The 21,016-nt window shown below is 47.9% G+C and overlaps 1 protein-coding gene across 5 annotated transcripts in view; it reads right to left on the bottom strand.

Moving 5' to 3' along the window:
- LOC128822971 (zinc finger protein OZF-like) overlaps positions 1–21,016 on the bottom strand; it is a 130,837-nt gene that overhangs the window by 1,359 nt on the left and 108,462 nt on the right. For 2 of the 5 annotated variants that reach the window (XM_054004896.1, XM_054004897.1), the window contains 3 exons: positions 16,260–16,386; positions 7,406–7,519; positions 2,805–7,036 (listed from right to left, as the gene is read on the bottom strand). In XM_054004896.1, coding sequence (XP_053860871.1) covers positions 5,663–6,991 — 1,329 coding nt within the window. In that variant the 5' untranslated portion in view covers positions 6,992–7,036; positions 7,406–7,519; positions 16,260–16,386 and the 3' untranslated portion in view covers positions 2,805–5,662. Of the gene's footprint in view, positions 1–2,804; positions 7,037–7,405; positions 7,520–16,259; positions 16,387–21,016 lie in introns of those variants that run through there. The other 3 variants (XR_008441633.1, XM_054004898.1, XM_054004895.1) reach the window with 3 other exon arrangements.

Raw genomic sequence — 21,016 nt, 5'->3', positions numbered from 1 at the left:
ACTGTTGATCAATATGCTGCTCGCTCTCACTAACACGTCATGAGTGGCAGTGGTGTTATTCCTTAAACTACAAAGGCAAGAGGAGTGCAACATTGATCTTGCCATGCGTAGCAGCTATGACAGGAGGTTGCTTGTGGCATTCACGGAGGTGCTGACCACAGTGGAACGCCGCTTTTGGGCTCAGCAAACAAGCACCGAGTGGTGGGATCACATCGTCATGCACATCTGGAGGACAAGCAGTGGCTGCAGAGCTTTCAGATGAGGAAAGCCACATTCATGGGACTGTGTGGCAATTGCACTGTGGAAGCTGGCTACTCCAGATTGCTATCAATCAGTCGCTAACCAGTTCAGAGTGGGAAAGTCAACCGTTGAACACGTGTTGATAGAAGTGTGCAGGGCAATTAATTGCATCCTGCTCTGAAAGACACTGACTCTGGGCAACGTGAATGACATTGTAGACGGCTTTGCACAAATGGGCTTCCCTAACTGCGGAGGGGCGATAGATGGCATGCATATTCCAATTCTGGCACCAGACAACCTAGCCCTCGAAAAAATTAATCACAAGGGGGGGGTTCTCAATGGTTTTCCAGGCGATTGTGGGCGTTTCACAGACATGAAGTCAGGCTGGTCCAGAAAGGTGCATGATGCACATATCTACCTCCTAAGGGGGACGGAGTCATCCATCTGCCGACCAGACTGAGAAACTCAAGAAGTGTGCTGCTTGCCTGGAGCTAGAATTCAGGATGTGAGGGAGTGTCTGCCGAGACTGATCAAGCCCTGGGACCGCTAGCCCTTCCTACTTCTCCACATGGGCAGCAATGATACTGCCAAGAATGACTTTGAGTGGGTCACTACAGACTACGTGGCTCTGGGAAGAAGAATAAAGGAGTTTGAGGCGCAAGTCATGTTCTCATCCATCCTCCCTGTTGAAGGAAAAGGCCCAGGTAGGAACCGTTGAATTGTGGAGGTGAATGCGTGTTTACGCAGGTGGTGTCAGAGACAGGGCTTTGGATTCCACAACCATGGCATGTTCCGGGAAGAAGGATTGCAAGGAAGAGATGAGATCCAACTAATGAAGAGAGGGAACAGTATCTTCGCAGGCAGGCTTGCTAACCTAGTGAGGAGGGCTTTAAACTAGGTTCACGGGGGGACAGTGACCTAAGCCGTGAGGTAAGTAGGGAAGTGGGATACCGGGAGGAAACACACCCTCTTCCTTGTAACCGGGGGGGGGGGGAGGAAGGGGCTCCTGATTCATACTGAGAAAGCGGGGCAATCGGCTAGTTATCTTAGGTGCATGTACACGAACGCAAGAAGCCTGGGAAACAAGCAGGAAGCATTGGAAGTCCTGGTCCAATCAAGGAACTATGATGTGATTGGAATAAAGAGACTTGGTGGGGTAGCTCACATGACTGGAGCATTATCATGGATGGGTATAAACTATTCAGGAAGGACAGGCAAGGGAGGAAAGGTGGAGGAGTTGCACTGTATGTAAGACAGCAGTATGATTGCTCAGAGCTCCAGTATGAAACTGGAGAAAAGCCTGTTGAGAGTCTTTGGTTTAAGTTTAGAAGCGAGAGCAACAAGGGTGATGTCATGGTGGGCATGTGCTATAGACCACCAGACCAGGAGGATGAGTTAGACGAGGCTTTCTTTGGACAATTAACTGAAGTTTCTAATGGGAGACTTCAATCATCCTGATGTGCTGGGAGAGCCATACAGCAGTGCACAGACAATTCAGGCAGTTTTTAGAGAGTGTTGGGGACAACTTCCTGGTGCAACTACTGGAGGAATCAACCAGGGGCCTTTCTCCTCTTGATCTGCTGCTTACAAACAGGGAAGAATCGGTAGGGGAAGTAGAAGTGGGTGGCAACCTGGGCAGCAGTGACCATGAGATGGTTGAGTTCAGGATCCTCACAAAAGGAAGAAAGGAGAGTAGCAAAATACAGACACTGCACTTCAGAAAAAGCAGACTTTGACTCCCTTAGGGAACTGATGGGCAGGATCCCCTGGGAGGCTAACATGGGGTGGGGAAAGGAGTCCAGGAAAGCTGGCTGTATTTTAAAGAAGCCTTATTAAGGGCACAGGAACAAACCATCCCGATGTGCAGAAAGAATAGCAAATATGGAAGGCAACCAGCTTGGTTTAACAGTGAAATCTTCGGTGAGCTTAAACACAAAAAGGAAACTTACAAGAAGTGGAAACTTGGTCAGATGACCAGGGACGGTATAAAAATATTGCTCAAGCATGCAGGAGTTGCAGCTAGCAATGGATGTGAAGGGTAATAAAAGTTTCTATAGGTATGTTAGCAACAAGGTGGTCAGGGAAAGTGTGGGACCATTAACGAATGGGGGAGGCAACCTAGTGAGAGATGATGAGGAAAAAGCTGAAGTACTCAATGCTTTTTTTACCTCCGTCTTCACAGACAAAGTCAGCTCCCACTCTGCTGCACTGGGCAACACAGTATGCGGAGGAAGAGAGCAGCCCTCAGTGGAGAAAGATCAGGTTAAGGATGATTTAGAAAAACTGGACATGCACAAGTCCATGGTCCAGATCTAATGCATCTGAGGGTGCTGAGGGAATTGGCTGATGTGGTTGCAGAGCCATTGACCATTATCTTTGAAAACTCATGGCAATCGAGGGAGGTCCCAGACAAATGGAAAAGGCAAATATAGTGCCCATCTTTAAAAAAGGGGAAGAAGGAGAATCCAGGGAACGACAGCCTCACCTCAGTCCCTGGAAACATCATTGAGCAGGTCCTCAAGGAAACTATTTTGAAACACTTGGAGGAGAGGAAGGTGATCATAGAATATCAGGGTTGGAAGGGACCTCAGGAGATCATCTAGTCCAACCCCCTGCTCAAAGAAGGCCCAATCCCAGACAGATTTTTGTCCCAGATCCCTAAGTGACCCCCTCAAAGGACTGAACTCACAACCCTTGGTTTAGAAGGCCAATGCTCAAAACACTGAGCTATCCCTCCCCGCTCAAGAACAGTCAACATGAATTCACCAAGGGCAAGTCATGCCTGACCAACCCGATTGCCTTCTATGATGAGAACTGGCTCTGGGGATATGGGGAAAGTGGTGGATATGATATATCTTGATGGTATCAAAATCATTGCTAAAGTCTCCCACAGTATTCTTGCCAGCAAGTTAAAAAGTATGGATTGGATTAATGGAATATAAGGTGGATAGAAAGATGGCTAGATTGTCAGGCTCAATGGGTAGTGATCAATGGCTCGATGTCTAGTTGACAGCTGGTATCAAGCATAGTGCCCCTGGGGTCGGTCCTGGGGCCGGTTTTGTTCAATATCTTTATTAATGATCTGGATGATGGGATTAATTGCATCCTCTGCAAGTCGGCAGAGGACACTAAACAGGGGGGGAGGGGTAGACAAATTGGAGGATTGAGCCAAAAGAAGTCTGATGAAGTTCAACAAGGACAAGTGCAGAGTCCTGCACTTAGGATGGAAGAATCCCATGAACTGCTACAGGTTGGGGATGGACTGGCTAAGCAGCAGTTCTGCAGGAAAGGACCTGGGGATTACAGTGGATCAGAAGCTGGAAATGAGTCAGAAGTATGCCCTTGTTGGCAAGAAGGCTAACGGCATATTGGGATGCATTAGTAGGAGCACTGCCAGCAGATTGAGGGACATGATCATTCCCCTCTATTCGGCACTGGTGAAGCTACATCTGGAGTATTGCGTCCAGTTTTGGGGGCCCCACTACACAAAGGATGTAGACAAATTGGAGAGAGTCCAGCGGAGGGCAACGAAAATGATCAGGGGCCTGGGGCACATGACTTACGAGGAGAGGCTGAGGGAAGTAGGCTTATTTAGTCTGCAGAAGAGGAGATTGAAGGGGGATTTGATAGCAGCCTTCAACTACCTGAAGGGGGGTTCCAAGGAGGATGGTGCTTGGCTATTCAGTGGTGGCAGATGACAGAACAAGGAGCAATGGTCTCAAGTTGCAGAGTGGGAGATCTAGGTTGGATATTAGCAAATACTATTTCACTAGGAAGGTGGTGAAGCACTGGAATGGGTTACCTAGGGAGGTGGTGGAATCTCCATCCTTAAAGGTTTTTAAGGCACGGCTTCACAAAGCCCTGGCTGGAATGATTTAGTTGGTGTTGGTCCTGCTTTAAGCAGGGGGTTGGACTAGAAGACCTCTTGAGGACTCTTCCAACCCTAATCTTCTATGATTCTCTCTATGCTTCATGAAACTTTGGATCAAAATGGTAAAAGACAGTTGTTCCCATTTTAATCATGGCATCCTTTAAGAGTGTGATCAATGCCATTGAACTACGGAGCAGCATTCTAAAAATAGTTTACCTGGGCCACAGGTCACCATAGCTTCTATCTCTGGGGTGAAAAATCAACCACTAGTACCTGCAATTTCTACCTGAGTGTTGTCAAATCTTTGACCTTACTTGGAGTAATTTTCAATTCTCTGGCGTAGAATACTTCACCAACCACACAACATATAAGTAGCAATAGTGAGGTATAACTCCCCCAAATATGCCCTTTTATTTTTTTAATTTGGTGGGACAGATTTAAATTAGGGACTAAATTCAGGTGCGTTTTAGAATCTCTGTAAGATACCAAATATCAGGTATCTATTAAAAATAGATATATTTCTGCAGCTATATCAGATTCAACACGGATTTCATTTTCTACACATTTGCAGCATCTCCCAGGGGTGAGCTGAAGAGAAATGTCACTTCCATTTTTCCCATCTCTACCTTGATAGGTATTGCATTTCCCAAATAATAGGCAACATGCACCTTACTAGGAAGGAGATATCTTCAGGAGCGACCTCCTGCAGGGCCTGGGCCACAACTGCTTTGGGAGCCCAATGCATGGGTATTTTGCTTAGTTACAAGTCATTTACTAGGGAATACTCTTCCCAGGCCTTTAGAAAAAATATTGACCTAACCAATTGAACAACAGGGGGATTGGGATGGTGATGGGGAATAAGGAAATCCCTCTGACTTACCCTATCTTCTTCTGTTGTTACAGAGGGTGAAATGACATTTTTCCTTATCTGTGCCCTGTTCCTGCTCTTTGTTATAGTTCAATATATTTTAAATGAGGAAAATGGTAGTAAAAATATCTGTTTTCCCGCACAACCTGAAGCAACATTAGTGCAACTGGGAATGAAACAATTTGTTCCCGAAGGGGGAACTTGATGACTAACAGTTGCTTTGAAATGGGGGAACAGTATAACCGTGATGCTCAGGGTTTGTTTAGGTCAGGTCAAGGGGAAAGCTAATGCCAACCACTGCACCTGGGCTGCATCTGCTCTACAACTAGAATTATCTTTTTACACCAAGATCACTAACTTGAGCAGCCAACGCCATGTACAGTCCTAGTGGATGTAAGGCACGGGCAGTTTTTGCCTCAGTGTAGCTTGTTGGGATCAAATCTCTCTCCCCCTCCGGGAGCTGATGAACATTCCTGGCTGGAGGGACACACACTCCTACGACTCAAAAGGAAAGTAGTTGATAGAAAAGATCACAGGACTGACCCCAAAGAACAGTGAGCTTCAAAAGGCAGAAGCAGGCAACTCATCTGGGGGAGCTGAGAGACCACATGAAGATAGTGATATTTGCACCACATGGGAATTAGCAAAAGTGATTTTTAAAAAAATCAGATCTTTGGCCAGCCCTAGTCAGGGCATTTATTACAGTTCTCTCTCATGTGGATTTTCTGATGTTTAATAAGGGTTGAGCTTTGATTGAAGTTTTTCCCACACTCAGAGCATCCATAAGGTTTCTCACCGGTGTGGATTCTCTGATGTGTGGTAAGGGCTGAGCTATCACTGAAGTGTTTCCCACACTCAGAGCACGTGTAGGGTTTCTCTCCTGTGTGGATTCTACGATGTATGATAAGGTGTGAGTGCTGACTAAAGCTTTTCCCGCACTCAGAGCACGTGTAGGGTGTCTCTCCTGTGTGGATTCTCTGATGTCTAATAAGGGTTGAGCTCAGATTGAAGCTTTTCCCGCACTCAGAGCATGTGTAGGGCGTCTCTCCTGTGTGGATTCTCTGATGTGTGATAAGGGCAGAGCTCTGATTGAAGCTTTTCCCACACTCAGAGCATGCATAGAGCGTCTCTCCTGTGTGGATTCTCCTATGTCTGATGAGGTGTGAGCTCCGATTGAAGCGTTTCCCACACTCAGGGCACCCATAAGGTTTCTCTCCTGTGTGGATTCTACGATGTGTGATCAGGGCTGAGCTATCATTGAAGCTTTTCCCACACTCAGAGCACATGTAGGGCGTCTCTCCTGTGTGGATTCGCTGATGTCTGATAAGGTTTGAGCTTTGATTGAAGCTTTTCCCGCACTCAGAGCATGTGTAGGGTGTCTCTCCTGTGTGGATTCTCTGATGTGTGGTAAGGGCAGAGCTCTGATTGAAGCTTTTCCCACACTCAGAGCATGCGTAGAGCGTCTCTCCTGTGTGGATTCTCCTATGTCTGATGAGGTGTGAGCTCCGATTGAAGCGTTTCCCACAATCAAAGCATCCATAAGGTTTCTCACCTGTGTGGATTCGCCTATGTCGGATAACATGTGAGCTCCAATTGAAGTATTTCCCACACTCAGAGCATCCAAAAGGTTTCTCACCCGTGTGGACTCTCCAATGTGTGATAAGGGAGGAACTCCGATTGAAGCTTTTCCCGCACTCAGAGCACATGAAAGGTCTCTCTCCACTGTGGATTTTCTGATGTGTGAGAAGGTCAGAGATCCCATTGAAGCTTTTCCCACACTCATGGCATGTGTAACGCGTCTCTTCCAAGTTGATTTGGTCACGTGTTAAAAGGTCTGAGTGGCTACTGAAGTTTTCCTCTGGCCTGTGCTGAGTCTCACAGGCTTTTGCTTTTTCTGGGAGTGGACAACTCCCGAAAACATTCCCTTTGGATCTTCCTGGTAACATCCCATGTGGTTCTACTTGCTCAGCATCTTCCTGCTGGGGTTTCTCCTCCTCATTCTCACTCACCATCCCATCACCTGATGGGAGACAGAGAATCCAGATATAGGTCACTCCCTGCACCGGAGAGAACAGAAATCTCAGAGAGAGGAATGGAAAAAGGGATGAATAAGCCAAAATGTGTGTGGGAGAGATCAAACCTAGCAAGAGCTGCTTTTCCCCAAACCCTTCCCCAAAGGAGAGAGGAAGGGTTCAGTTTTGGGTCCACATCCTCACCACCACACTCAGGGGAAAGCGAGATCGGGGAGGGACCTGCTGCCAGTTGTCAGTCAGGATAGGTGGGAAGCCATGCGTGACATCTGCCTAATGATTCCATTCTGCTGGGAGGAATCCTGAACTTGGAGAGCTCACAGGGTCTTTGTAGGGAATCCCAAATGTTTCCTATATTCATGAACAGTTTTTGTATTGGTTTAACCAATTCCTCACCTGTGCAGGCAGCTCTCGGGAGCACTCCTTTCTCAGAGTCCTGGAGGTCTGCGACCCATGGCTCTTCCCCTCGTTCCAGCTGCGAGGTCACATCAGGTTTGGAAATTGGAAACCCTACTCCAAGCAAAGAAAACAAGGGAGGTCAGTGGAATTTGTGTGATACGTGTCACAAAGAATATTCCATAGTTTTAACTCCAGATCAATTTTAAGCAGTAACATGCCAAGGCCATCTTCCTTGACTCAAAGCGGCAGGAGAATTGTTATTATTGTAAATGATATTCATTACCTTAATTTCTATGGGCCAACTAACAGTGGGGCCGCATTATGCTAGGCAAAGTACAAACAGAGAATATTAGATGGCCCATGGCCTGAAGAATTTACAATCTAAATAGATAAGACAGAATGGTGGAAGAGATAGAACCCACTGTTAGAATAGAGATATTCAGGCCTGCCTGTAAAGCCTATACTTGAAGAACTTAGGTGTATTTTTATCACTAAGCTAGTTACAAAGGTATAAAAACAAAGAATCAAAATCACAGTCCGCCTGTGTATGGGCCTTCTCTCACTAGGATAGTCTGAGGCCTTGTTCTTTGACTAAGCAGCAGGGGCAGACATAAGCTGGGAAGAGTACGGTCACATCCTAAACCAATCACACTGAAATAAGGTGGTATTGGGCTGTTAGGAAGATGATCCTGTCCGGATAGTGCCCATCACCAGCAGATAAAGAAACAGATCTTAAGAGGGTTAAAGAAAACTTAGTTTGATAGCATCCTCTCTGGCAAGAAATCACTTAATTATCAATGGTTGTGGTTGGGAAACCCTCATTTCTGTATGTTTTATCTTTATGGCCTCCACTTTTCTATTGTTAATGTGTCTGGTTCGTTAATTGTTTCTGTCTGCTGTATAATTAATTTTGCTAGGTGCAAGTTAATTAGGGTAGTGGGATATAATTGGTTAGAGAATTGTGTTATAATATATTAGGATTGGTTAAGATAAATTTCAGTAAAAGGACTGGTTAAGGTATAGTTGAGAATAATACTGTATAAACTGGGGTTGAACAGGAGGGGGAAGGGAAAGGACAGTTACCTGTTCCGTAACTAGCATTCTTCGAGATGTGTTGCTCAGGTGTATTCCACAGTAGTTGTGCATGCTCGCCACGTGCACTGGTGTTGGAAGTTTTTCCCTTAGCAGTATCCATACGGGGAAACACTGCTGCGACCCCTAGAGTGGCGCCTCTATACCGCCCTATAAGGGGAGCTGCACACTCCCCCCACCCTCGGTTCCTTCTTGGCAGACAACTCCGACAGAGGGGAAGGAGGGCGGGATGTGGAATACACCTGAGCAACACATCTCGAAGAATGCTAGTTACGGAACAGGTAACTGTCCTTTCTTCTTCAAGTGATTGCTCATGTGTATTCCACAGTAGGGGACTTCAAGCTATATCTGATGGAGGCGGGTAGGAGTTTAAGGGTTTCTGGGACGCAGTAACGCCCTACCAAATCCAGCGTCATCCCTCGCTTGGGAGACAATCGCATAACGTGAAGAAAATGTGTGGACAGAGGACCATGTGGCAGCCCTACAGCCCTACAGATGTCCTGGATTGGGACATGGGCTACATAGGCAGCCGACGAGACCTGAGCTCTCGTTGAGTGCACTCTGATGATTGGTGGCGGGGGAACCCTTGCCAGGTCATAGCACGTGCATATGAACGAGGTGATCCAGGCACTGGGTGGAAATTGGTTGCCCCCTCATACGCTCGGCCGATGCAACGAACAGCTGCGAGGATTTCCGGAACAGCTTGCTCTGGTCCAGGTAGAAGGCCAGTGCCCTACACACATCGAGCGTGTGAAGGCGACGTTCCTCATTGGAGGAATGGGGCTTAGGACAGAGCACCGGGAGGAAAATGTCCTGTTCCATATGGACGGTGGAGACCACCTTCGGGAGGAATGCGGGGTGTGTGCGAAGCTGGACCTTATCCTTGTGGAAGACTGTATATGGGGGTTCCGAGGTCAAGGCCCTGAGCTCCGAGACACATTGGGGTGACGTGATAGCTACAAGGAATGCTACCTTCCATGACAGGTGAGACCAGGAACACGTGGCCAAGGGTTCAAAGGGAGGTCCTGTGAGATGGGATAACACTAGGTTTAAGTCCTATTGTGGAACGGGGGACCTAGCATACGGGAATGAATGGTCCAGGCCTCTTAGAAAGCGGGAGATCATAGTGTGAGAAAAGACCGATTGGCCCTGCACTGGTGGGTGGAAGGCCGATATGGCTGCCAAATGTACCCTGACAGAGGCGGGAGCTAGCCCTTGGGTTCTAAGGGACAGGAGGTAATCAAGGATAATCTGAAGCAGTGCGGATGATGGGGAGGTTCCCCGCTCTGCCGCCCACCTAGAGAATCTGGACCACTTTGCCAGGTACATCCGTCATGTGGACAGCTTTCTACTTTCCAGCAGGACTCGTTTGACGTCCTCTGAACACCTTCCCTCCTCCTCATCTAACCACTGAGCAACCACACTGTCAGGTGGAGCGCAGCTAGGTTGGGATGAAGGAGGCGGCCCCCTTCCTGGGAGAAAAGGTCCAGGTGAAGCGGTAGCCTCCGCAGGGGAGCCGCTAAGAGGTGCATGAGGGTCCCGTACCAGCGTCGTTGGGCCCAGTCTGGGGCTATGAAGATAACCCGTGTCCTGTCCATTTTTACTTTTTGCAGGACCTTGCCGATCAAGGGGAAGGGTGGGAAGGCATAGAAAAGCTGGCCTGACCACTGCATGAAGAAGGCATCCAAGATTGCCCCCTTCCCCACTCCTCCACTGGAGCAGAACTGGAGACAGCGCTGGTTCTGGTCGGTTGCAAAGAGATTGACCCGGGGAACTCCCCACTCTCGGAAGAGCTGGTGGGTGACCTCCGAATAGAGAGATCACTCATACTGGCAGGAGAAAACCCTCTGAGGCGATCGGCTCGCACATTGCAGATGCCGAGTAGGTGGAAGGCTTGCAGGGAGATATCGTGGGCTATACAGAATTCCCATAGGCTCAGGGGTTCCAGGCATAGGGCCAAGGAATGAGTCCCGCCTTGCCTGTTGATGTAATACATCGCAGCGGTGTTGTCCATAAGGACTCTGACTACCTTCCCGTGAAGGTGCATGCTGAAAGCTACACATGCCAACCGTATCACCCTGAGCTCTCTGGCATTTATGTGGAGGGACAAGTCCGAGGCAGACCATCTCCCTTGGGTTTGAATGTTCCCTATATGAGCTCCCCATCCCAGATCAGAGGCATCTGACACAGGTCTAATGATGGGGAGGGTTCCCAGAAAGGGACCCCTTGCAGCATGTTGCTCGGGAGGGATCACCATTATAGGGAGGCAACTACCTGGGGCGGTACCATGATAACCTTATCCAGCCCGTCCCGGGCCTGGGAGCACTGAGAGGCTAGCCAGAGCTGGAGGGGCCTCATTCTGAGCCTGGCATGGCGGACCACGTACATGCATGCTGCCATGTGCCCGAGGATCTGAAGCCACGCGCTTGCCATTGTCATAGGGAAGGCTGTGACCGAGGCAATGAGGCCTTTGAGGGTCTCGAACCTGCCCGGAAGGAGAGAGGCTGTGGGCCTTAAGGAGTCCAGCATCGCTCCTATGAATTCTATGAGCTGAACTGGGACTAACGTGGATTTGTTCTCTTTCACTACTAGGCTGGGAACTGCACATGTGGACAGGAGCAGTTCCACGTGGGTCTGCATCTGGGACCGAGAGCTGCCCTTGAGAAGCCAATCGCCAGGTATGGGAAGATCTGCACACCTTTCCGCCAGAGGTAGGCCGCTACCACTGCCATGCACTTGGTGAAAACCCTGGGTGCCGTGGATAGACCAAAAGGGAGGACCGTGAACTGGTAGTGATCCCGCCCCACCAGGAACCAGAGGAAATGCTTGTGCCCTTCAAATATATGGATATGGGAATACACGTCCCGAAGGTCCACGGCTGTGTACCAATCCCCCAGGTCCAGGGAGGGAATAATAGAGGCTAGGGACACCATGTGGAACTTGGAGCTGACTATAAACCGGTTGAGATCCCGTAGGTCCAGGATGGGCCTGAGCCCCCCTTTTGCCTTTGGGATCAGGAAGTACCGGGAGTAGAAGCCTCTGTCCTGGGAGTCAACTGGTACTCTTTCCAACGCCCCCAGGTGGAGCAGATGTGCCACCTCCTGCCCTAGGAAGCAAGCATGCTCTGGGTCCCCAGGACTCACAAGGGACGTGGGGTGGTAAGGTGGGGGTGAAGTGAACTGCAACATGTAGCCCTTGGAAATGGTGTTGAGGATCCATTGGTCCGACGTCATAGGGGACCACTCCACTCGGAAGGCAGACAATCGGTTGCAGAACACGAACTTTATTAATGGGGGGGTTCCCTGGCAACAGGCCTGGTGCCCCCCCTGCAAATAGTCAAAACCACCTATTTCCCTGCCTCTTGCCCTTAGAGGTCCCGGGCTGCGGGGCAGAGCGGGACTGACGTTGAGACGGACGCCTCTGGTCTCTCGACCTATTGAATGGGGGCTCATATCTGCTCCATGCAGGTGGAGTCAAAGTTTGCGGCCTGGGCTTGTCCTTAGCCAGCTGGACGTAGAGGCCCAAGGTTTGCAGGGTGGTACGGGAATCCTTCATCCTGTGCAGACGGACCTCCGTTTGGTCTGCAAACAGCACTTTCCCATCAAAGGGCAGGTCCTGCATGAGGGACTGGGCCGCCGCTGACAGCCCGGATAGGAGGAGCCACGATGCCCTGCGCATGGAAAAGGCGGAAGCCATCGAGCAGGCTGCCATATCGGCCGCGTCCGATGCCGCCTGGAGGGTTGCTTTTGCCGCTGCCACCCCTTCCACTACCAGAGCCTTGAAGTCCTTTGCGCAGCTCCCCTTATAGTCCGGTATAGAGGAGCCACTCTAGGGGTCGCAGCGACACTCCCCCGTATGGGTACTGCTAAGGGAAAAAAACTTCTGACACTGGTGCACGTGGTGAGCACACACACCTACTGTGGAATACACATGAGCAATCACTCGAAGAAGAAATTGGAATCACGTTTGTTAAGGGGGCGGGAACAAGAAATGGGGAACAGGGACACAGGCAAGGCTCTGCGGCGTTAGAGTTGGGAAGGGGGTGTAGCAGGGTGGATACCTGCTCCTGCCTGGAAGGGCCTGGGATAGCCCAGGGAGTAGGCAGTGTGAAGGCTGAGCTGATTGGGGGAAGTGGCTGCAGCTGGGGCCACGCCCCAAACAGCCTCAGCAGGCCTATATAAGAGGCTAGGCGCCAGGAGCTCAGTAGAGTCTCTCTCTGCCTTCAGAAAGAGAAGGGCCTGGCTGCAGGGAGCTAGACAGGGTACCTGTGGTGGAGCAGGGCTGGGGACAGGCTGAGGAGCTGGGGAGCTCCAGCCTGGATAGCCCCAGGCTGCGGCCTAGCGGAAGGCCAAGGGGTACTGGGGGTTGCAGAGGGCAGCCCAGGGCTAGGCCAAGGCAGCAGGTCCAAACCCTCCTTGCCAGTGATGAGTGGCCTATACTGCAGTCTGCCACGGGGAGCAGGGGTTAGTTGGTGACTGGCAGTTGGTGACTAGTGCTGAGGTAAGGTGGGGATAGTGGGTGGGGATTCCCCAGGGAGGGGAGACCTAGCGTGTGGGTACTGCCAGGGGGCAGCACCCAGAGCAAAGGGGCACCGGGGTCCTGGGAGGGACACTGGGGCCAGTGCAGAGGACAAGGCAGATCACCGGCCTGCAGAGGGTGCTCCAGAGGCTGGTGAGATAATTCCCTGGACGACCAGCAGGAGGCGCCGCAGGGGTGAGTCCAGACCCTCTACAGAGGGATCCTTGCAACAAAGCCCGTTGCCAACTCTGTCCACATATCTATTCAAGGGACACCATTATAGGACCTAAATCACATCAGCCACACCATCGTTCACCTGTACATCTACCAATGTGAAATATGCCATCATGTGCCAGCAATGCCCCTCTGCCATGTACATTAGCCAAACTGGAGAGTCTCTATGCAAAAGAATAAATGGACACAAATCAGATGTCAAGAATTAACACATCCAAAAACCCAGTAGGAGAACACTTCAACCTCCCTGGACGTTCAATTACAGACCTAAGAGTGGCAATTCTACAACAAAAAAACTTCAAAAACAGACTCCAATGAGAAACTGCAGAACTGGAATTAATTTGCAAACTGCACACCATTAAATTAAGCCTGAATAAAGACTGGGAGTGGATGGGTCATTACACAAATTAAAAACTATTTCCCCATGCTAAGTTTTCGCCTACTGTTACTCACACCTTCTTGTCAACTGTTTGAAATGGACCATTCTGATTACCACTACAAAAGGTTTTTTTTCTCCTGCTGATAATAGCCTACCTTAATTGACTAGTTTTGTTAGAGTTGGTATGGCAACCCCTATTTTTTCATGTTCTCTGTATCTCTGTGTGTGTGTGTATATATATATCTTCCTACTGTATTTTCCCACTGCATGCATCTGATGAAGTGGGTTTCAGCCCACAAAAGCTTATGCCCAAATACAGGGGTTCTCAAACTGGGGGTTGGGACCCCTCAGGGGTTGTGAGGTTATTCCTTGGGGGGGTCATGAGCGGTCAGCCTGCACCCCAAATCCCACTTTGCCTCCAGCATTTATAATGGTGTTAAATATATAAAAAAGTGTTTTTAATGTATGGGGGGGGGTCGCACTCAGAGGCTTGCTGTGTGAAAGGGGTCACCAGTAGAAAAGTCTGAGAATCCCTGCCCAAATACATTTGTTAGTCTCTAAGGTACCACAAGTACTCCTCGTTCTTTTTGACCATACATATACTAACCAATAGAAACGGACACCTTAAGCGGAGGAAATACAAATAAGAACCTCTTGAATATGCATTGGACATGGCAGCATCAGCTTAACCGACTATAAAAGTAACATCCCAGGGGCAGCAGAGGGTAGAGAGATGTAGACTTTGGGAGGGGCCTGAATGATTTGCCGCCGGGGAAGATGAGGACAATGACGGTGATGAGAAAGATAATGGTTAAGTCTGTAAGATAATGGTTCAGAAGGTTAAGAAAGATAAGGATGTAAGTATGGTCGTCCAAAAGTACTTTCTGTATTATCTCTATCTGCTTTGTTGAGTTTAAGTGTGTTAAGTGTGCTAAATTATTAATACATCATTTACTTGTATAAATATAGAGAGAGAGTTCCCATGGTGTGAGAGTTGCACCTGTGCACATGGGGTTCCCAAACTATATGATCATTTTACAATAATCTTACTGGGCCTGATCTTGGGACAAGAACCTGTTTATCCTCAAGTTATAATTATATATATAGCCAACTTTGGGCCAGGCTACATCATATATTGGAATTATTAATAAATGACATAAATCATGAGTATCAATGCTTGATGCTTAATTATGGACTTCCCAAAGGCCACATATGGGTTGGAGGAACTATTGACATTCTTGTAATCAGAGTAAAGGAGCAGATGTGGTATATAGCCATCCTATTACCATAAGAAAGCGGATAATACACCTCTTCTACTTACCATTTTTTCATTTTGTCAGGTCCCCAAGACAGGGTAAATTGAATCAGGGCCTCCCTTTTGATGGTCTCCCTTGCCCCTCCATCTTTGTTTCCAATGGTGTCCATAACTTGTAAGTACACACGGTGCAAGACCCTCTTTACTATACTTATCGTAGTCTAATCATTATGTGTATTGATCCTTGCCTATGATTTCAATTATAACTGTCTGTATTAAATCAAGTTTCTGTGCGTTTCACCAAATTTCATCTTCTCAATTAACTTTGAGTAGCCATGTTACAAGGGCAAGCTGTACCCCAATACGTAATCTTATAGGTGTAAAAATTGTACAGGCTACACTACCACCCTGTGACATCATCAACAAAGTGCCCATTTGAGCCTGAGTAGGAGCCCTGCTATGGGAGGGAGGAATGCAGCAAGGATCAGGATCGGTGGCCAGGGTCGCTGTGCATAGAGATGGGGAGGTTATATGGGGAGGGGGTAATGAGTGGAAGAGGGAGGTCAAGAGTTAAAATAATAATAATTGGGGGAAATGTATAATGAAGTGAAACTGAACAGAAATAAAACTGGAGTGTAGGCTCTAAAGCAACAAGGCTTGGGTAGGGATTCGGGGTTAAAGGTTTGGGATCCCCCACAGTTCTAGATCCCCAAACCTCTCCTTCCTCCCACTGACCCACCCAGCCCACTTCCTGGGTGCCCTTCCTCCACACTCCCCTCCTTTTTGTCCCATTACTCTCAGCCAGCACCACCTCCTGGCACCTTGGGAGCTTCTTGTGTTCCCTCCTCATCTCTCACTACCTCATCTCTCCCTGCTGCTTCTTAGCTCTAATCCTATACACACCCTCCCCATGTCCTGGCACCCCAGAATTATCTCCTCCCCCCTTCTCCTCTCCTCCCACAGCTCTGTTCTCCCTTCACCTGTGGGGTCCTGAATGGCAACATTATATGCTCTATCAAAAGAAAAGCTCATCTGACTGTCACACAAGCCGTGCATGAGTCATACACCTATTTACTCAATTTAGTATTCTACAGGCAGCATATTTTCGTTTTAAAATGAGGAAAAGGCATGAAAGCTATTGGATACATTAATAGCTATATTAATAACTATACGGATACATTAAATGCAATTTTAAAATGACTGACACCAAAAAGGCACATGTCCAAAAATTATACAAGTGTGTGGGAGATAAGGCAAAAAAAGGCAGCAAGGAAAATTGTCAGAACTTGTATGACAAACGTATAAAGTTATTACTACTCAGGCTCTTTAGAGACTTCACAGCTTCGAATAACCGAGGGGACAGGACTCCTTACCCAACAAGACCACCGATTCATAGTTCTCCTGCATGACATCCCTGTAGAGGGCTCTCTGAGTGGGGTCCAGCAGAGCCCACTATTCCCTGGTGAAATACACAGCCACCTCCTCAAAAGTCACTGGCCCCTGAAAGAGCAAGAGTCCAACACTTAGTACCTGCTGCCCCACTCACAATCCCACTATTCACAGAACAGCAGCACCAGGGAAATGGAAGCTCCGGGAGGCACATGTTAACAGAGTCCCACCTCACCTTGCCTAGAGCAGCCAGGAGGCATCAGAGGGTAGAAAGAGAGAACCTTTGTGTCTCCCAGCTGACAGACGGAGGCACGGTCTTCACATTTATCACATACCTACTAGACAAAGCTTGATACAGGAGATGGGGCTGGCTCTGGACCCTGCTGGTGTCTCCCTGGTAGGAATCCCAACACTCTCCAAATAAAATATATGGAAGAGAAGGGAAGTCAATAGTAAAGAATGTAAGTTAGAAGATCAAAAGTGTAGAAAATTGGTAAGGGAACCTATCAGAAATTAATGACCAATCAATGAAAATAAGAAGGAAGTTTTTTAAAGTACAAAGTTAATCCCAACAATGGTCATGATAAATTACTAGACGGAAATGACAGAATTATCAAAAATAATGCAGAAGAGGTAAAAGTGTTCAGTAAATATTTCTCTCCTGGATTTGGAGAAAAACAGATAATGTAACTCTTATCAGAAGATGTTGATGACAACACTCTTTCCATTCCAACAATAACTCACGAGGACGGTAAACAGCAGCTATTAAAGTTAGACATGTTTAAATCAGCGCGTCCAGATAACTTGTATCCAAGAGTCTGACATTGATACTGGGTAAGATAATGGACCAGCTGATGCTGGAGTTCATTAATAAAGAATTAAAGGGGGGGGGTGACAGGGCAGCCCCACCTCACACTAGCCCCGGCAGCGCCAGACAAGTAGCTCTGTCGGCGGAAGTCCTGCCCCGCTCATACTGGGCATGCTCCAAATATATAATTAGTACCCATTAACAAAGGTTTAGAATCATAGAATATCAGGGTTGGAAGGGACCTCGGGAGGTCATCTAGTCCAACTCCCTGCTCAAAGCAGGACCAATTCCCAACTAAATCATCCCAGCCAGGGCTTTGTCAAGCCTGACCTTAAAAACCTCTAAGGAAGGAGATTCCACCACATCCCTAGATAACCCATTCCAGTGTTTCACCACCCTCCTAGTGAAAAAGTTTTTCCTAATATCCAACCTAAACCTCCACCATTGCAACTTGAGACCATTACTCCTTGTTCTGTCATCTGCTACCACTGAGAAAAATCTAGATCCATCCTCTTTGGAACCGCTTTCAGGTAGTTGAAAACAGCTATCAAATCCCTCCTCATTCTTCTCTTCTGCAGACTAAACAATCCCAGGTCCCTCAGCCTCTCCTCATAAGTCATGTGCTCCAGCCCCCTAATCATTTTTGTTGCCCTCTGCTGGACTCTTCCCAATTTTTCCACATCCTTCTTGTAGTGTGGGGCCCCAAACTGGACACAGTACTCCAGATGAGACCTCACCAATGTCGAATAGAGGGGAATGATCACATCCCTCGATCTGCTGGCAATGCCCCTACTTATGCCGTAGCCTTCTTGGCAACAAGGGCACACTGTCGACTCATATCCAGCTTCTCGTCCACTGTAACCCCTAGGTCCTTTTCTGCAGAACTGCTGCCTATCTATTCGGTCCCTAGTCTGTAACAGTGCCTGGGATTCTTCCATCCTAAGTGCAGGACTCTGCGCTTGTCCTTGTTGAACCTTAGATTTCTTTTGGCCCAATCCTCTAATTTGTCTAGCTCCCTCTGTATCCTATCCCTAACCTCCAGTGTATCTACGACTCCTCCCAGTTTAGTGTCATCTGCAAACTTGCTGAGGGTGCAGTCCACGCCATCCTCCAGATCATTAATGAAGATATTGAACAAAACTGGTCACAGGATCGACCCTTTGGGAACTCCACTTGATACCAGCTGCCAACTAGACATGGAGCCATTGATCACTACCCGTTGAGCCCGACGACCTAGCCAGCTTTCTATCCACCTTGTCGTCCATTCATCCAGCCCATACTTCTTTAACTTGCTGGCAAGAATACTGTGGGAGACTGTATCAAAAGCTTTGCTAAAGTCAAGGAATAACACGTCCAGTGCTTTCCCCTCATCCACAGAGCCAGTTATCTCATCATAGAAGGCATTTAAGTTAGTCAGGCATGACTTGCCCTTGGTGAATCCATGTTGTTGATCACTTTCCTCTCCTCTAAGTGCTTCAGAATTGATTCCTCGAGGACCTGCTCCATGATTTTTCCAGGGACTGAGGTGAGGCTGACTGGCCTGTAGTTCCCCAGATCCTCCTCCTTCCCTTTTTAAAAGATGGGCACTACATTAGCCTTTTTCTAGTCATCTGGGACATCCCCCGATCACCATGAGTTTTCAAAGATAATGGCCAATGGTTCTGCAATCATATCTGCCAATTCCCTCAGCATCCTCAGATGCATTAGATCTTGGACTTGTGTAGGTCCAGCTTTTCTAAATAGTCCTGAACCACATCTTTCTCCACAAAGGGCTGGTCACTTCCTCCTCATGCTGTGCTGCCCAGTGCAGCAGTCTGGGAGCTAACCTTGTTCGTGAAGACAGAGGCAAAAAAAAAAAAAAAAAAAAAAAAAAAAAAAAAGCATTGAGTACATTAGCTTTTTCCATATCCTCTGTCACTAGGTTGCCTCCCTCATTCAGTAAGGGGCCCACACTTTCCTTGACCACCTTCTTGTTGCTAAAATACCTGAAGAAACCCTTCACATCCCTTGCTAGCTGCAACTACAAGTGTGATTTAGCCTTCCTGATTTCACTCCTGATTCCACATACCTGAGCAATATTTTTATACCCGTCCCTGGTAATTTGTCCAATCTTCCACTTCTTGTAAGTGTCTTTTTTGTGTTTAAGACCAGCAATGATTTCACTGTTAAGCCAAGCTGGTTGCCAGGGCCAGCTTTAGGCCGATTCCACCGATTCCCCCGAATTGGGCCCCACGTCTAAGAGGGCCCCACCAATCGGGACGCTGCCAGAAGGAAAGCTGTGCATCTCTCCCGGAAGCAGCTGTTGTTATGGCAACGAGAGACGCTGATGCTGGCCCAGCTGGCAGAGGGCTGAGGCAGAGATAGCGGCTGTTGCACGTCGGGAGGAGGGAGGCACACATGTGTTTCGCAGCCCTTCCCTCCCCTCCCCCGGCACCCACCTGGAGGAGATGCCGAGGGGGCTTCCAGTCCGGTGGGAGACAGGATCATCTGCAGTGGACCTCACTCACCTGAGCAGCTGCTGGGGCTTCGGTCGGTGAGTGTTTGACCCTGTGATTCCCCCCCAGCCACCACTCCTGCAAACACTGGGCAAGGGGCAGCCCCATCCCCCACCCCCAGTGAGGCTATGGTGAGGGGCAGCAGGGGAGGAAGGAAGCCACATGTGATGGCAGTCCCCTCCCTAATTAAAACATATCTGCGATCAACAATGCAGGATGACCAATTAAACAATTTGGCAATCATGTCAATTGAATGCGAAGTAATGAAGAGCTTAGAGTTAGGCAATATACTGAAAGATTCTGTCAAACAAAAAGCAAGGAAGATAAAGTTTTAAAAACATATAGGTGAGGTGTACAATAAAGTTCCTCTTAATGAACTTGATATTTTATAATATATGATGCAATGTTTGTAATATATAATTTTGTTATTTATATAGTCATGGAAAGTAAATAATACATGGAAGAAATGAGAGCGGTTTTTTAAAGTTTTTTTTTTTTAGTCATCCCTGCCGGGGCCCCATCGAAACCGTTCGAATTGGGCCCCACACTTCCTAAAGCCGGCCCTGCTGGTTGCCTGCCATATTACTATTCTTTCTACACATCAGGATGGTTTATTCCTGCAACCTCAATAAGGATTCTTTAAAATACAGCCAGTTCTCCTGGACTCCTTTCCCCCTCATGTTATTCTCCCAGGGGATCCTGCCCATCAGTTCCCTGAGAGTCAAAGTCTAATTTTCTGCAGTCCAGGGTCCGTATTCTGCTGCTCTCCTTTCTTCCTTGTGTCAGGATCCTGAACTCAACCATCTCATGGTCACTGCCTCCCAGGTTCCCATCCACTTTTGCTTCCCCTACTAATTCTTCCCTATTTGTGAGCAGCAGGTCAAGAAGAGCTCTTAGACACAATAAATCCTATCAAACTAACTGGATATCCTTATTGGATGAGATGAAAACTTTGGTTGCAGCTAACAGTATTGATGTAATATACCTAGACTTCTGTAAGGCATATGACTTGGTTCAGCACAATATTCTGACTAAAAAACTAGAATGATACAAAATAAACATGGCATACATTAAATAGATTAAAAACTGGAATTGTAAATGGGGAACCATGGTCGAGTGGATTTCTTTCTAGCAGGTTCACGCAAGGATTGGTTCTTGGCCCTGCGCTATTTCACATTCTTATCAATGACCTAGAAGACAATATAAAATCATCACTGATCAAGTTTGCAGTTGCCACAAAGATTGGGGTTGGTGGTAACTAATGAAGTGTCAGTAGATTCAGGCTCCAGCACTGGGAGTCTGGGAAGTTTTCCCATCCCTGGCTGGAGGGTTATTTCCTGTTCCACAAAGAGGGGACGTTCCATACCCAACTCCTGTGCCTTGAAATTATGGCCTATCTCACACTACACCCAATATTCAGCGTAGTGGTATAATTATA

Source organism: Malaclemys terrapin, chromosome 15 (assembly GCF_027887155.1).
Source record: "Malaclemys terrapin pileata isolate rMalTer1 chromosome 15, rMalTer1.hap1, whole genome shotgun sequence".
In the NCBI taxonomy this organism is placed as follows: Eukaryota; Metazoa; Chordata; order Testudines; family Emydidae; genus Malaclemys; species Malaclemys terrapin.
Note: the sequence above shows the minus strand (reverse complement) of the source record. Positions and strands in the feature narration are given on the sequence as shown.